Here is an 18,448-nt window from a genome sequence, read left to right on the forward strand (position 1 = left end):
ATAAGTTAACCATATTCTTAAATAAACTTTGTTTGAAAAAAGCTCCTTAGAGGCTGTTTTGAACCACATCTTAAGTGAAACATCTCATGCTTATCATAGCCAAATTCAAAATGCAAATTTATGATTCAGGTGGGCTCCATAAGACACTTCGGAATTTCTAACCTGAAACATAACACTTCTGCCTTCACTAAGGACTCAGATGATGCGGACATTCTAATTAGAGGAGGAGCGTGAAATTTTAGATGAAATAAACATAACGCAAGAATAAGTACCGAAAGGATTGACATCCTTGTACATCGATAAATCATCAAGGCCCAACAGACAGTTAAAGGAAGGCAGGGAGGAAATAGTGGATGTTCTGAGAATCGCTTTCCAATCCTCACTAGAGACAGGCAAGGTACGAGAGGATTTGAGGTTGGTCAGTGAATACTGTACCATTTCTTAAAAAATAAGAGTGTGAGGGATAGGTCAGATAATCATAGGCTGGTCAGTCTTGCTTTGGTGGTGGGCAAATTATTGGAATCAATTCTGACAGGCAGGGCAAATTGTCACTTAGAAAGGCATGGATTGATCAGGGATAGTCAGCGTGGTTTTGTTAGAGGGAGGTCAGGTCTTACTAACTTAATCCAAATTTTTCAGAAAGTAACAAGGAGGGTTGGTGAGGGTAGTACAGTGGATGTTGTCTACATGGACTTTGGGAAGGCATTTTACAAGGTTTCACATAGCAGACTGGTTGTTAAAGTGTGAGGTAATGTATTTGGGCAGGGCAAACAAAGCAAGGGAATACTCAGTAAATGGGAAGATGTTGAGAAGGGTAGAGGAAGCGACAGACCTTGGACTGTATGACCACAGGCCTGAAAGTAGCAGGACAGGTGGATAAGGTGGTCAAGAAAACACAGGGAATGTTCTCCTTTATTAGATGAGGTATTGAATACAAAAACAGGGATGTAATGTTGGAACTGTAACAGACTCTGATCAGGCCACAACTGGACTTTTGTGCACAATTTGATTACCACATCACAGGAAGCACATAATTGCTCTGGAGAGATTGTAGAGGAGATTTACGAGAATGGTGCCAGGGCTTGGAAATTGCAGTTGTGGGGAAAGATTGCATAGGCTAGGGTTGTCTTCCTTAGAATAAATAGAGGAGGCTGAGGGGTGACCTAATTGAGGTGCAAAAAAAAAGGGGACTGGATAGGCTAGGCAGGAAAGACTTGTTCCCCTAGCTGAAAGGCCAACTACCAGGATGTAAAGATTTAAGCCATGATGTAGAGATGCCGGCATGATACTGGTGTGGACCCAGTAAGAAGTCTCACAACACCAGGTTAAAGTCAAACAGGTTTAGTTGGAATCACAAGCTTTCGGAATGCTGCTCTTTCATCAGGTGAATGACTCACCTGGTGAAGGAGCAGCACTCTGAAAACTCATGATTCCAAATAAACCTGTTGGACTTTAACCTGGCGTGAGACTTCTGACAGATTCGGTAGAAAGATTAAAAGGAATGTGAGGAGAATTTTTTTTTACTTGAGGGTGGTTTACATCTGGAATTCTCTTGTCAAAATTTGTGGTTGATGGTGATACACTTAATTCATTTAAAAGATACCTGGATCTACATCTGAAATTCTGTAACCTCCAAGGCTATGGACCAAGTGCTGGAAAGTGGGATTAACATTGGTGGCTAGTTTCTTCCCCACCCCAACTCTTTTCTTGACTGATGCAGATGCGATGGGCTGAATAGCTTCTTTCTGCGCTGTAACTTTTCTATAGTTCTAAACTTACTGAGTCACCAGAGAGCTACAAATAAACCAGATGGTTATCACCAAGTCTTTGGTGGTTGACAAGTAACAAATTCAATGGCTTGCGGGAGTCCAGAATTTCTGCTGACATTTTAGTGATGTGCTCCACGATTCATTACTTCTTTGTGAAAACAGATCACATCGTTTGTCACACGTTATGGCTTGTCTCTAACCAGGCCATTAAAAAAATTCCTTTATTGTTGCCTTCCCTGGCAACACATTACCACGGTGCATTCTTTGCTTCAACCAATATAAAGCCTGCTGCCACATTTCAGAAAACCGTCAAGCTAAGTTCAACACATTCACCCTATTGCTTAGAGAAAAAAAAATCATTCCGCAAACTCAGTTGGGTTGGAATGATTATGCTTCATGCAGTAAAGCTATAGAAATCATAGAAAGTTTAGAGTGCAGAAGGAGGTCGTGTGGCCTGTTGAGCCTGCATGGACAACTATCCCACCCAGGTCCTATCCCATGTATTTACCCTGCTAATACCTCTGACACTAAGGGGCAATGCGCAAACTCCGCACAGACAGTGACCCGAGGCCGGAATAGAACCCGGGTCCCTGGCGCTGTGAGGCTGCAGTGCTAATCATTGAGCCACTGTTCCATGCAAGCACAAGTCACATATACCCATTTCTTTTAAATAAAGTCAAGGTACCGAAGAGTTTATGTAGCACACATGAAGCAGCAACACTTTGATCATTATATTTTTCTTACCACGATGAGCTCACACGCATGCATCCACCACAGACCACAACAAGCTAACCAAACCCACTTGTTCTCACTAGAGCAATGGAGGTTGAGGGGCGACCTGATTGAAGTCTGTAAGATTATGAGAGGCATGGACAGAGTGGATAGTCAGAAGCTTTTTCCCAGGGTGGAAGAATCAATTATTACGGGTCATAGGTTTAAGGTGCAAGGGGCAAGGTTTAAAGGAGATGTATGAGGCAGATTTTTTTTTACACCGAGAGTAGTGGGTGCCTGGAACTCGTTGCTGGGGGGAGGTGGTGGAAGCGGATACAGTAGTGACTTTTAAGGGGCATCTTGACAAGTACATGAATAGGATGGATATGGTCCCCAGAAGGAAATGGGGTTTTAGTTCAATCGGGCAGCATGGTCAGTGCAGGCTTGGAGGGCCAAAGGGCCTGTTCCTGGAGATGTAATTTTCTTTGTTCAACTTGATTTTGAGATGCTGGTTACCTTCTGCCACTGTACCTACCTTGAAGTGCTCCATCATCAGTTGTTTGTGCATGTAGAGCAGTTTGCACACAGGACACCTGTAGACACACACTCTCAACTTGTTTTTGTGCTGTTCGAAGTGTTTGTGTAGCAAAGCTCGCTGGTTGAACACAGTTTCACACATTGAACACTTTAGGATGACCCTGTAAATTGATAAATATTTTACGTCAGCAATCAACCCATGGATAAATCAGCATCAAAGGAAACTCTTACCACTTTGAAACTATACCAAAAGGCTTTAAAGAAATTATTAAAGCTATATTCCACTCTGTTCCAAATTACACCCTGATAACAAATGAAAAATAATAGTGCTGAAGTCTGAGGCCAAGTGACAGAACATCGCAATTCCCAAAGATAAAAGCAAAATACTGCGGATGCTGGAATCTGAAACAAAAACAGAATATGCTGGAAAATCTCAGCTGGATGACCCCTTTGTCAGAGTGGCCATGCTAAATTATCCCTCAGTGTAACCCGAACAGGCACCAGAGTGTGGCGACTAGGGGATTTTCACAGCAACTTCACTACAGTGTTAATGTAAGCCTACTTGTGACACTAATAAATAAACCTTAAAAACTTAAAAGTTCGTCAGAGCTATGACAAAGAGTCATCTAGACTCGAAATCTTGGCTCCATTCTCTCCCCAAGGATGCTGCCTGGTTTTCCAGCATTTTCTGTTTTTGTATCCCAATTCCCAATTCCAGTGGTATGGAGCCAGCTGCACGGAACAGAACACTTCTGTTCCTTTAGCTTTGTATCTGACCTACTGGGTCTTGGCTTTATTTTGAAATATGAGAATAAGTCTTCGCTGAGTTTATTCTGGAGTTTCCCTTAACATGAACTGTGTGTCACTATCCATGTCAATCAATAAAAGTCGTCACTTAAAAGGGAAATTTATTGCCAAAGACGTGCGCTTGCTGCATGGAATAATGTGGGCAGAAGGAACAGTGGCAGGACTAGTCACTGAGATGAGCATCAACAAGTGCAGCACATAGCAGCCAGATTTTACAGGTCTCGTGACCGACTAACTTGCTTTCAATTTTCTATGGACAACAATGTTAAGTTGTTTAAAAATGGATGCTGGAATCTGAAACAAAAACAGAAAATGCTGGAAAATCTCAGCAGGTCTGACAGCACCTGTGGAGTGAGAGAATGGAACCAACGTTTCGATTGCTGCTCTGATTTCTTTTCAGGCTGGCACTTGCAAACATGTTAATAAGAACACAGCAACAATAATGTTATTAGTAGCTCTCAGTACATTATTTGTTCAGGGAAAGTGAGCTTTGCTGCTAAGCATTTATTACCAACCCCTTGAGAAGGTGGTCCTATTGAATTGGGTCATCAAAACCTACTCAAAGATGCTTGACTTGGACTCCAACAGGACCACTTTATTCCAAGTTACACACAATCCCAATTTGGAAATAGCTTGCTGCCAGTTCAAACCCCTGAAGTTCTCTACCTCATGACACTGGGGGCAATACATTCACCACAAAGGCTGTAGTGGTTCAAGAAGCTAGTTCATCACTACCTCCTCAAGGACAATTAAAGGTTGGCACTAAATGCTGGTCTTGCCAGCAATGCCAATATTCCATGAATGAATAAAGAAATCTTGAGTTCTGCATTTGTGAAGATTAAAAAAAACAAAACCAAGGCATTCGGTCACGTGAGGAGAGGCAATCTATTTTAAATTGAAGAAAATTAGTTGCTGGTTGAAGCTGCCCGGTTTGATTCCTTTCTTAATGACATGATGGATAAGGTCAGCTATGTTGGAGCCACATTGGAAACCTCTGAGATCTGCTGTGACGTCAAACAGAGTTGTGCTCTTGGCATATTCTCCTCTTTGCTGTTGACATGTGTCTTTAGGTCATCTCCCGAGGCTGCCTACTCACATACAGAACTGACTCAAAGCTGTTCAGCCTTGCCCTGTCAAGTCAGTCCTCATCTGGGAGTTGCTCTGTGCTGAACAAGCCTTTCATACAGAGCAACATGGTCCAGCAGACTCTCCCACACTTGTAAAGAGTTTGATTTGACCATGATTTGGAAGACAAATGTCATGCAAGTGTGGAGGGGCACTGGAAGCGGCAAGGAGAAATGGGAATCTCAGCTAGCAAAGAAGAGGGCTCAGTGAAAACAGGGCAGGAAATCCTCAACTATCTAAGCCCACTGTTATAGATTATCATAAATACCACAGAATCATAGAAACCCTACAACGCAGAAGGAGGCCAGTCGGCCCATCATGTCTGAACTGACAACAATCCCATCCAGGCCCTTTCCTCAGAACCCCACATATTCACCCCGCTAATTCTTCTAACCTACGCATCCCAGGACTCTAAGGGGGCAATTTAGCATGGCCGATTCACCTAACCCGCACATCTTTGGACTGTGAAAGGAAACCAGAGCACCTGAAGGAAACCCACACAGAAATGGGGAGAATGTGCAAACTCCACACAGACAGTGGCCCAAGCTGGGAATCAAACTCAGGTCCCTGGAAGTGTGAGGCAGCAGTGCTAACCACTGTGCCATCATTTCGCCCCATCATTACCTTTAATGTGCGGAGTCTGCACGTTCTCCTTGTGTCTGCGTGGGTTCCTCCCACAGTCCAAAAGACGTGCTAGTTAGGTGCACTAACCATGCTAAATTCTCCCTCAGTGTACCTGAACAGGCGCCAGAGTGTGGCGACTAGGGGATTTTCACAGTAACTTCATTAAAAGTGTTAATGTAAGCCGACTTGTGACACTAATAAATAAACTTTAAACTTTATCTGCAGCACATGCAGCAGAGACAGCCATGCCAGGGCGGGGCTCGTGCGTTTTAGCAGGTGACATGAAACAGAGTTGACCATCATGGTCAAACCAACGTCTCATGAGATAGAAAGCTGCCCAATAGACAAGGGGCCAGAATTAACTGGAATGACCTAATGATGAGTGAATACGTGGTAAATCAGAAACATGAGCCAGGCACATTACGTGGCAGTCAGTTGATAATGTTAAAAAGGTATTTAAGCTATTAAGTGACAGACTAACATTTTGTGCTCTATTAATGGGTTAGTCATAGAATTCTGCAGTGCAGAAGGGGGCCATATCACCCATTGAGTTTGCACCGACCACAATCCCATCCAGGTTCTACCCTCATAACCCCATGCATTTACTCTAGCTGGTCCCCCTGACACTAAGGGGCAATTTAGCATGGCCAATCAACCTAACCAGCATTTCTTTGGTCTGTGGGGAGAAACCGGAGCACCCAGAGGAAACCTATGCAGACACAGGGAGAGCGTGCAAACCCAACACAGGCAGTGACCCAAGCTGGGAATTGAAAGCAGGACCCTGGCACTTTGAGGCAGCAGTGCTAACCACTGTGCCACCATGCTGCCCAACTTTCTGCAATGCACGGGGAGGTTAAGTGTGAGGTGGTATTTTTGCAAAGCAAATGTCAGAGCAGTGCAAACCATCCAGCAACTTGTTGTAATTTACAACACACAGTGTATCTCTTTTTTGTCATTAATTGTGGCTGATTTGTATGTTAATATCCATGCACACTATTGCATCTTGTTAATTTTTCAACAAGTTCCAAAGCAAGCAGAAGACACCTTTAACTTAACATGCAGAAACAAAGATAAGGGCTGGTATCTTATGACCTCATTTGGGCGAGGCTCGTAAAATCCCGCTCGAGGTAAATGGGGAATTCTGTTCTGTGAGCTGTGGTGGTAAAATTCTGCTATACTTTTTCATCTGAATGAGATCCAGTTGATGGGTGGGAAAAGATTCTTGCATGACTTTGATACTTGGTTCTATCTAGATAGTTCACAGCAAATTTTGTACATCTGATACATGCAAGAAACTGAAAATATCAGTCATGTAACAAAGCTCAATTAATGGCAAAAATAAAATGCCACGTTGAAATCAAAGAAACCAATTTTAATTTACCACTTCAAAGAGTCAAGGGTAATGGGGACTTCTGGGACAATGGAGTGAAGGCCATAAAGAAGGAGATAAAAAATATTTCTATTAACAGAAAGGGAAAGACAGATATGGGGAACAGGTGGGAAGGTGGATTTGAGACCAGGGAGAGATCAGCCATAATCTGAATGAATGGCAGAGCAGGCTCGAGGAGCTGAACTACCTATTTCTGCTCTTCTATTTGTTGCGCTGTACAAATGCACAAAACAGATATCCACTTGGGATATTTCACAACTGCTTTGACATATAATGCTAGTTACTTTAATGCTACATTTACTTTTCATCTTACTGGTGTGTGGCTGGGGAAGGGGGGGGAAGGGGGGGGGGGGGGAAGGGGGGGGGGGAAGGGGGGGGGGAGGAAGGGGGGGAAGGAAGGGGAGTAAAGCAGCCCCACCATGCGAGCAAAAGAACTACAACATTTTCAGCACCATCTGTATTTTCTTAGATTGTGATTTTTTACAAACCCAATTGAAGAACTGCCTCTTGATGTTCACTACAAACCCAAGGACAATTTCCTTTTCCATATAACCACCCTTCTCTCATTTCCCTTCCATCTTTTTCTTGAGTTATACATTTATCCCTCAAAACTATAACCGAACATTTACATTCTCATTTCTCACTATCTAATTTAAGTTTATTTATTAGTCACAAATAAAACATTAACACTGCAATGAAGTTACTGTGAAAATCCCCTAGTCGCCACACTGGGGCACCTGCTCGGGTACACAAAGGAAGAATTTAACATGGTCAATGCACCCTAACCAGCACATTTTTCGGACTGAGAGGGGAAACTGGAGCACCTGAAGGAAACCCATGCAGACAGAGGGAGAACATGCAAACTCCACACAGACAGTGACCCAAGCCAGGAATTGAACCTGGGTCTCTGGGTGCTGTGAAGCAGCAGTGCTAACCACTGCGCTACCTTGCCACCCCGGAATGGCAAAGCAGGCTTGAGGGGCCGAATGGCCTACTCCTGCTCCCAATTCATAACCTATGCAGACATGGGGAGAATGTGCAGACTCCGCACAGACAGTGACCCGAGTTTATTTAATGTTACAAGTAGGCTTTTATTAACACTGAACATAAGAACAAAAGAACATAAGAAATAGGAGCAGGAGTAGGTCATCTAGCCCCTCGAGCCTGCCCCGCCATTCAATAAGATCACTGCTGATCTGAAGTGGCTCAGTTCCACTTTCCCGCTTTCTCCCCATAACCCTTAATTCCCTTGCCAACCAAAAACCTATCTACCTGTGACTTAAATATATTTAGCAAGGTAGCCTCCACCACATCAACGGGCAGAGAATTCCAGAGATTCACCACCCTTTAAGTGAGGAAGTTCCTCCTCAACTCCATTCTAAACTGCCCCCCCCCTTATCTTGAGGCTGTGCCCTCTAGTCCTACTGTCCTTTCTGAGCGGGAAGAATTCTCTACCTCTACCCTATCCATCCCCTTCATTATCTTATACGTCTCTATAAGATCCCCCCTCATCCTTCTAAACTCCAACGAGTACAGACCCAGTTTATTTAGTCTCTCTTTATAGTCCAACCCCCTCATCTCCGATATTAGCCCAGTGAACCTCCTCTGCACTCCCTCCAAGGCCAAAATATCCTTGCGCAAGTGCGACAGCCAAAACTGCACACAATACTCCAGCTGTGGCCTCATCAGTGCCCTGTACAGTCGCAGCAAGACCTCCCTGCTTTTATATTCTATCCCCCTCGCTATAAAGGCCAGCATCCCATTCGCCTTCTTGATCACCTGCTGCACCTGCAGACTGGGTTTTTGTGACTCATGCATAAGGACCCCCAGGTCCCCAGGTCCACCTCAATGAAGTTTCTGAGAAAATCCCCTCGTCACCACATTCCAGTGCCATGAGCAGAACACACAGATTCTGCACAAAAAGTGACCCGAGCGGGGAATCGAACCCAGGTCCCTGGCGCTGTAAGGCAGCAGTGCTAGCTACTGTGCCACCCAATTTATTGAGATTCACTTCAGCATTGCTAAATAAATGTGCTTGCTCTCATGAAGCAGTTAACCCCAATGAATGAATTGATGCCCAGAAACACTTGTGCTCTAGCTTGTGGAAAGTTATTGTTTTCAAAAGCAAATAGAAGATAACACTTCCATCTGATCCTATGCCCTGCCCTCATCCTGCAAACAGTATAGCAGCCAAAATGTAACAGGACCCAATATCCAAGGGAAAATGACGATAAGAGTTGAGAAATAGAAGTTCTTCAAACTGAATGATTGTTGGAAAATCGCCACAGGAATGATCAGAGAGGGCTGAACAAACCACAACTATGGGTGCATTTGCCCCACGGGTTTACAATGATGATGGTACAAATGCATCATGAAGGTTGGCCAGAAGAAAGAATACCAAGGTGGTAAAGTCAAACATCTCGGAATCAGTTCAGGCCTTGGCATCTGCTTTACATCCCACAGGTTTAGCAGTTTTGTCTTCACACCAATACTAAATCTGTTGTTCGAATGCACCATAAGTTCACCAACTGAGAATCCTCAGCTGGCTCAAGCAGTATCCCATCCAGAGAGAGACAGCTAGAGGCGACATAAGTTTTGCCCAGATCTCAACTGAATCATCAGATGCAGCAAAAGCAACGTTACTTCAATCACAACACAGCGCACATTTTTAGTGCAACTCGCACGCTATTCAAAAACATGCTCAGCCGCATAAACTGGGTGTTTCACATGGGGAGGGTACCATGTTGTAGCCTCATAAATCAGGTCAGTGCAATTCACTGCATCAGACGCTCAATCAGACCATTCCCATTTAAGTATTGTTAAGCGGCCTGCTCTGCGGCTATGACACTCAGTGGCTCAGTGTCACATGCTCTGTGACCATGACTATTATCAATGCAGATACGCTGATGTGAGAATGTTGAACTTACTCAGATTGCCAGTTTTTAACTAACGGGTGTTGAGAGCTGTAATGGGAGCTGGCGCTTTGAGACGACTTGAAGGCCATTGGACAAATGGTGCACTTGTGGAAAAATTCACAGTGGGCTGCTTGAACGTGGCTCTTGAGTGCATTCAGATCATTGGAGATGATCCCACAGTGCACACACCTGCATGGAGAGGATAAAATACAGGAGGGATGACAGCAAGTTCCACAAATACTTTGACTATTTCACAATTACAGGGCCTGCATTTCAGTTTGGACAGATGGTATAATTAGATTCTGCTACCCTTCTTTTAGTGCAGGCAGGTTTAACCAATATTTCACAAGCACAAAACAAAACAGTTAAACACACAGACACCTGAAGCAACTTAAGAGGAAGTAAAATCTGAAGAGGAACCTTGATGCCCTAACCTCTTCCTACTTTTTATTTAGGATATTATTGATTTTTAGCTTTTTTTTTGTAAAGAAACGAGAGTCTTGAGTAGGGGCTGCTTTGCTGCAAGGCGATTCTGGTAATGGCAATGTACAGAGAATATGGCTCTGTATGACTCCAATGCAAACTCTCAGGCTTCTCTACCTTTGATAATGGACTACCAGGAGACACAGTAGCAACCGGCCAGCTGTCACGTGCCTTCCAGTTTACCCTTCCGTCCTGTGAGGAAGCAGCTGGAATTCCAGCATCGAGAGCATGAGCATTCCAACAGCTGGACAGAGTTCCTGATTCCAATTCTTCTAGCCTCCGGAATTCACATCCAAGAAGCACATTAAACATTATTCTACTTCACTGGTTATTTTCGGAAACAAATGATGTCCAGAGCCCAACTATCTTGAAATCCTAAAGAAGATTGAATCTGTCCCACAGAGTTATGTTAGCAAATCCACCATTTTAACAATGAAGTTACATTTCTCACATTCTCTGCAGACAACACAAGCTAATCAGCACCTCCTCGACTCTCGTTTATAAAGATTTAGTAGTTATATAAGGTTACATCAAGACACTCGAGGCTCATTTTCCTCTCCTTTAGTCAGTGACTTTTTGCTTGGTAATGACGCAGATAGCCATCACCTTGCTCAAGAGACCCCAGGTTAGACAGATGTGCAGGAAAAGCTTGTCAGCACTTGGAGAACAGCATACCTCCAAGAGGTGGTTGTTGCATTTAGAACCAGAGAATTCCAACTGTGCAAAAAAAGAGGCCATCCGGCTTACCAACTCTGCGCCGACTTTCCAATAGACCATCCCACCCAATTCTTCCCCTCTGCCCTATTCCTGTAAGTCCATGCATTTACCATGGCCAATCCGCCTAACCTGCACATCTTTGGACTGTGGGAGGAAACCGGAGCACCCAGAAGTAACCCATGCAGAGGGTTCTCATGGGAAGAATAAACAAACTCCACACAGACAGTCAACCAAGGCTGGCATCGAACTTGGGTCTCTGGTGCTGTGAGGCAGCAGTGCTAACCACTGTACCATCCTTAATGTGTCTAAATTTAGACAGATTAGATGTGTACTGAAGCAGTCAAAATTTAGTAATCTCCAACAGTGTGTAGGGAATCTACTGGCAGCTTAATTTGCTAATTATTGTGCAGATAAACGCTTGGGCATCCTGGACCTTTCTACCTGTAGGTTTCTGTATAATTAACCGGAGTTCTGCTTTCATTGGCACATCTGCCCCTCAACGTCCCACACTGAGCCAGGCTGGAAGGTCACATCAGTGCTCCAGACTGATAGGTTCTCGTATTGGATTCCCGAGTGCTTTTGGCTCCAAGCTTCAAGCAAGCAGGCACACCATATCAAAGCCATCTCAGCCCCAAGGTGAGACCCCACTTTGACAGAGAGTCAAGAGTGTGGAAAAGCAACCTACTTCCCAGGAACTTATTGCTAGCTGTTTGTAAAGCGTTGGGGGCTATGTGATTAGTTGCCTTGTGCAGCTTGCTTAATAATTCTCTTTCGGGGGGAGAAAGGTAGCTTACCTCCAACCCTGCACCTCTAATGGATAACAACCACTGCACATTGTGGAGAGAACACACTGAACTATGCTGTCTGACACCAGATTTCACACACTGTCAGTTCCGGCAATGCTGTTTTCTTTGATTGGTGGAACTAAAATCTCCAAAATGCAAGCTGTCCAAATTATAATTCTACTGCTTTTCCTGCCTCTACTGTTGCATATTCAGCTGCCTCAGCAATGGTGTATACACCGGAGTGCTTTAGAAATTGGTAAAAACTGAATTACCATTTTTCTATCAGAAGATACCTTGGATATTGAATTTCTGGCGGAAAATAGTAATGGTGTGTAACAGTGAATGGTTACTTTCTTTACTCCCAAATCAACTGTTTTGGAACGGGAATTCAAACCGGCTGTTTTCAGAAAGCTGTTACTCCGAGTGAGAAATACTGACCTATACACTACCGTCCGTGCATAGTGTAAGCAGTTTTCCTTGACGTGAGTTTGGAAATAAGCTGAACGACACACCGCACCACACTCCGGGCAGCTGTAAGGGGACTTGTGTGCATGGATGCGGAGGTGAGCAGCATAACTGCACTTGTTGGGTAGCATCATCTGGCAGACTCGACAAGTCTTAGGGGAAAAAAAAAGAAATGTAATTGTAAAATATCCCACAAGTACATATCACTATCACAGGGCGCCTTATTCAGCCCCAAACAAACTGCATTATTGTGGAGAGAAAGTGAACTGTAATTCAGTTATCATTCTCCAATATAAATGAGTAGGAAATATTAATGCTGATTTAGAAAGCAATCTACCCAATGGGCGTGCACTTTCTCAGCTCACAGGTGATGAGAGGCTTCTTATGACCATAAGATTTAAATATATGTAGACTATCCTAACATCCCATACCAACTTCTCCCACGCGCGTGATAATATATTTTACATCATTTAAAATTTATTTATTGGTGTCACAAGTAGGCTTACATTAATACTGCAATGAAGTTACTGTGAAAATCCCCTAGTCGCCACACTCCAGCGCCTGTTCGGGTACACTGGGGGAGAATTCAGCATGGCCAATGCACCTAACTAGCATCTCTTTTTGACTGTGGGAGGAAACACATGCAGACACTGAGAGAAGTGCAGATTCTTCCTAGACAGTGATACAAGATGGGGACTGAACCCGGGTCCCTGGTGCTGACAGACACTAGTGCTAACCACTGTGCCGCCCAAAGCAATAATATGCTAGTACAGATGTGGCAGAGTAAGAAACTATCACCGGGCAGGCATTAATGGCATTGTTAATGTGGTATTGTTACTAGACTAGTAATTCAGACATCCATGATAATGCTTTGGGGATATGCGTTCAAATCCCAGCAAGGAGATGCAAAATTTGAATTCAATGAGTTCAAATCTAGAATTAAAAATATAATGACCATGAAACTATTGTCAATTGTTGTAAAAATCTGGTTCACTAATGTCCTTATCCAGTCAGGCCTACATCTGATTCCAGATCCTACAGCAATGTGGTTGACTCTTAATGGTCTAGCAAACCACTCAGCTAGGAACAATTAGGGGCGACAACAAAAGCTGCCCAGCCAGCAAAATCCACATCCCATGAATGAATTAAAACAAAAGCAAATCTAATAAAAGACCTTTGCATTACAGGATGAGTTGTAAAACTTTGGTCCACATGAACCAAAGATAACATTCTAAAGATAAGTTCTATATAAGAACTAGCCCCTGGAGCCTATTCCGCCATTCAAAAAGATCATGGCTGATCTTTTCATGGACTCAGCTGCACTTATCCGCCTGCTCACCATAATCCTTAATTCCTTTACTGTTCAAAAATCTATCTATCCTTGCCTTAAAAACAATCAAAGAGGTAACCTCAACTGCTTCAGTGAGCAGGGAATTCCACAGATTCACAACCCTTTGGGTGAAGGAGTTCCTCCTCAACTCAGTGCTAAGTTCTGTAATCATGTTACTAGAAGGTTGACAAATAAAACATTTTAGAAGTAAATCCAGAAGTCTCAAACTCAGCAGAGGACAAAACACAAACAAAAAATGAACAGTCTCTCTTTGTTAGTCAGCAAATTCATACAGATGTGTTTTTATTCAATAGTTCCTGAAATAACTTAAGCTGGAGTGAACCAGATGCCTCTGATTCAACTTTGGTATGGGGACGCAGTAGCCAAGTGTCTGCTTTACTTCACAACTGTCAAGAGCTCTAACCGTAGATCATTGTTTCCCCATCTCACTGCTTTACGTCATGACCAGTTCATGGTTCTGAGAAGCTAATCAGATACACAGACTTCACAATGTGGTCGTTTGGCACCAAAGCGGAACTGAAGGTATTTTTTCTCAAGGTTTATTTGGAAGTCCGTAGCTTCACTGTGCCCCGCATTAAGAAAATATAATTAAATCAGAATTGTTAAGACACAAAATATAAAATCAGATCTTTGAAAGTGAAATAGCAACAAGTTGTACAGTCTGCAAGTAATCCTACAGTGAAGTCAGGATTTTCCCTGCTACACGCAAGGAGGAAATACCTCAATAGTTTCCACAGCAAGATTTATCTCCCTACTTGCAGATAGTAAGAATTGTTCAATTCTACTCCTTCCAAATTTGTCAGATGAGTGCAGGATGCCCTAAAGTGAGCAAAATTCCAGAAGCTTTGAAGATTTCAGTTGAAGACTACAAGATTTGGGAGCATAATTATGCCATTCAGCCCACTGGATCTGCTCCACCATTCAATCATGCCTGATAAGTATCTCAACCCCATCCTCCTGCCTTTTCCCTGTAACCTTTGATTGAATCGTGGGAGAGCAACAACTATGAAGAAAAGTATCCTGACATAATAAAGTGTCGGGAAGAAAACAGGTTTCTGGTTTGTGCAAAACAGTTTAAGGGATTGCAGCATCTCCCTATGTGACATACAGTGAAAAGTAACTGATGCCTCAATATGCTAAGTGATTTAGTGGGAAAGAACGGCTTGAATGAAAGTAAAGGTCCAAGTTACTCTAAAATACAGGACAATACAGCACAAGGCCTGTATAGGATGACGGGAATGAAAGGGAAATGAAGGATTGGAACTTGAGGAAGACGATGTGGACGAGTGAGGCAGGAGCCTCATCTTTCATCTTGATAATACTTGAATATATACTGAGTGGCTGAAAATACCCTTCTTACCCAAATGCATTTCAGGTTGGTCTTTCCTGATGGCATTTTCAAACTGGTACTGTGTTCATGGAGATAGATTGAAATGTTTATAGGCAATATGGCTCCAGCTGGCACCCAGAACTAGGTGCATTGAAATGGTAGAAACACTTGTATAGTAATGAATACCATTCTGCCGTAGATATTAAGACTCCTTGGTAAAACAAGGAAGGCACATAACTTTCAGCCCATTTTGTTCCTCACCTGGCCTTGAAGTTTAAACTTTTTTAAAGTTTACTTACTGTCACGAGTAGGCTTACATTAACATTGCAATGAAGTTACTGTGAAAATCCCTAGGTGCCACACTCCGGTGCCTATTCGGGTACGCTGACAGAGAACTTAGCACGGTCAATGCACCCTAACCAGCATGTCTTTTGGACTGAGAGGGGAAACCGGGGCACCTGGAGGAAACTCACGCAGACACGGGGAGAACGCGTATACTCCACATAGACAGTTATCTGTGTGACCAATACAATACAGCACCATTGGAGATTCTCTTTTTCAGAGACATTAAAGTGAAGCCCAAATACTTCCAGGTAAACATAAAAATCGCCACTATTTGTAGAACAGCAGGGGGATGTTAGAATGTTAGAAACTCTAGAGTGCAGGAGGCCATTCAGCCATCAAGTCTGCACCAACAATAATCCCACCAGGCCCTATCCCAATAACACAGAACAGTACAGCACTGTACAAGCCCTTCGGCCCTCGATGTTACGCCAAGCTTTGTCCAAAACCAAGATCAAGCTATCCCACTCCCTATCATTCTTGCGTGCTCCATGTGCCTATCCAATAATCATTTGAAAGTTTGAAAGTCTGACTCCACTATCACAGCAGAGTAACCCCACACATTTACCCTGCTAACCCCGCTAACCTACACATTCGGGGCACTAAGGGGCAATTTTAGAACAAAGAACAAAGAAAATTACAGCACAGGAACAGTCCCTTCAGCCCTCCAAGCCTGCACTGACCATGCCCGATTTAACTAAAACCCCCTACCCTTCCGGGGACCATATCGCTCTATTCCCATCCTATTCATGTATTTGTCAAGAAGCCCCTTAAAAGTCACTACTGTATCCGCTTCCACTACCTCCCCCACACTAAAATTTCCCCTTAGTGTCAGGGAGATGAACAGGGTAAATACGTGGGGTTGCGTGTTTCCTCAGAAGGAACTCTTCAAAAATGCAGATACAAAAAATACAACAAAACTTACTCCAACTTTTAAATCAAACAAAGGGTTTAATAAAGAAACATCATTACTCCAAACTTGTGGCCTCGCCCTGGGCCACTCCAAGCTCCCTACAATTTTACATGGTTTCTTATTTATAGTGAATCAGCTGGTCAGCTGATTATTACATCACTCTGTAACTGGTTCCATGGTTTACTGAGCCACCTGACCCTTACATATTGTTCCCATTGGTCACATTACAACTAATACAAAGTTGTCAGCGGTTACACTCAAACATTGACGAGATGGGGCCTGGGTGAGATTGTGATTGATGCAGACTTGATGAGCTGAATGGCCTCCTTCTGCACTGTAGGGATTCTATGAAGTGTAATTACAACTGCAATGCAGGGGAAGAAAACTCTGATGGAATTGGCTGGCAGGAAGTAACAGTTCGAGATGTCAAGGGAGCTAGCTTGATGGGATTAGTGAGCTAAGAAATTCAAGGGAACTGCACTAACCTTGGCAAAGCTGTTGCTTTTAAACTTCATTTAATGAAAAAACACTAACTGGTTACAATAGCTACAGTAAGAATTTAAATCAGCTAAAACCTGATGTTCTAGTAAGCTAACCTTAGACTGCAACGATCCCCTTTGCTCTTTTATACAGGCTTCTAGGGTTTTGAGTTGGTGCCTTAACAGCTCAGGGTTCTCTGGGATGATGCCCAGTTCCGAGTTGCAAGTGTTATGTACCACAATGGAATACCGTTGAATCAGCGAGCTGTCAGTAAAGACAACTGGTGCAAATGGGTCAGCAACTTTCTGGATTTCAACGGTCAGCATGTGGGGTGTGGCAAGGGGCTGTGTGGTAGTGGAAGCAGATTTTTCACACTGTCTGGTTCAAAATAGCATTAAAGCACGTTATTTTCTGAGAGTACAATTTCCAAGACTAACTGTCACTACCAACCATGTGAAGGGGAAACTATTTTACCTTTTAAAAAAGGAGGCTGGTTATATCTGTTAGAGGGCTGGTGCTATACAGGGTCAAATATGACTTTCTGGTGTCATCTCCCCAGATAGAAGGTGGGGTATCTTCAGTGGGGTTCTCCTCTTCCTGGAATTACCCTCTCACCCTGACTGTATCTCTGATCCCAGGTTTGACATCAGAGAAGAGGCTGGTTCTCACCGGCAGATTATTCTATACTGGGAGGGGCGAGCGTTAGTAGTGTTCCACAGTTACCTTGGAAATAATGGGCAGGATTTTCCAGCCACGCTCACTGCAGAACTGGAAAATCCCCCGAGATCAATGGACCTTTGCGTGGTTTCCTGCGGTGGGCAGGACAGGAAAAATCCCCCCAATATTACAGAGGTAAAGTCTATTCGAAGTTAAAATTTATTTAGGCTTACATAAACACTGCAATGAAATTACTGTGAAAATCCCCTAGCTGCTGCAGTCCAGCGCCTGTTTGGGTACACTGAGGGAGAACTTAGCACGGCCAATGCACCTAACCAACACATCTTTCAGACAGTGGGAGGAAACTGGAGCACCTGGAGGAAACCCACACAGACACAGGGAGAATGTGCAAACTTCACACAGACTCAAGCTGGGAATCCAACCTGGGCCCCTGGTGCTGTGAGGTAGCAATGTTAACCACTGTGCTATTGTGCTGCCCTACTCTTAGTTTTGGGGGTATGACTCACTAATCACATACACAATATTGTGTCATTCCAGATAAAACAGTCACACACCTGCTTTCATTTGATGTAAAAGCCTCAGGACATGTAACTGGAACTAGTTCTCTAACCATAATATCTTAGATGCGGCATGTGGAAAACGTCTCAATACAAGAAGAAGAACTGACTGGTACGATGACCTAAATACTGGCGCCTCATACAATGTGGGAGGAGGAAACCATCTAACTACAACAATGCATGACGATGTCTTTATGTGCACGCCAGGCATTTAGCTCCTTCAGAGCTGATTCAATCTGGGCTTTCTTGTTATTGTGTTAAAACTGTGGAGAAGGCATTTTTCTTTTTTACAATCCAGAATGGGATTTTTAAAAAAGAATTATAAAATCCATAACACTGGCTTATGTTGGACTCTAATTTATCTATTGTGAGCAGCCAAGTCAACTTGGAGGATACATTCATTTTGAGGCCAGGCTTTATATTGTTTCACCTCATACCATGGCTATGCACCTTATGGCTCAGTACTGCA

At 43.4% G+C, this 18,448-nt stretch overlaps 1 protein-coding gene across 1 annotated transcript in view; it reads right to left on the minus strand.

The window, feature by feature from the left end:
• The window catches only part of znf592 (zinc finger protein 592), a 121,310-nt gene that overhangs the window by 38,766 nt on the left and 64,096 nt on the right, over positions 1-18,448 (minus strand). Inside the window, exons 3-5 of the mRNA XM_080216289.1 lie at positions 12,302-12,480; positions 9,891-10,067; positions 3,016-3,178 (exon numbers count right to left, since the gene is read on the minus strand). Coding sequence (XP_080072415.1) covers positions 3,016-3,178; positions 9,891-10,067; positions 12,302-12,480 — 519 coding nt within the window. The remainder of the gene's footprint in view (positions 1-3,015; positions 3,179-9,890; positions 10,068-12,301; positions 12,481-18,448) is intronic.

Source organism: Carcharhinus amblyrhynchos, chromosome 32, assembly GCF_965287045.1.
Source record: "Carcharhinus amblyrhynchos chromosome 32, sCarAmb.v2.hapA, whole genome shotgun sequence".
NCBI classification, from domain to species: domain Eukaryota; kingdom Metazoa; phylum Chordata; class Chondrichthyes; order Carcharhiniformes; family Carcharhinidae; genus Carcharhinus; species Carcharhinus amblyrhynchos.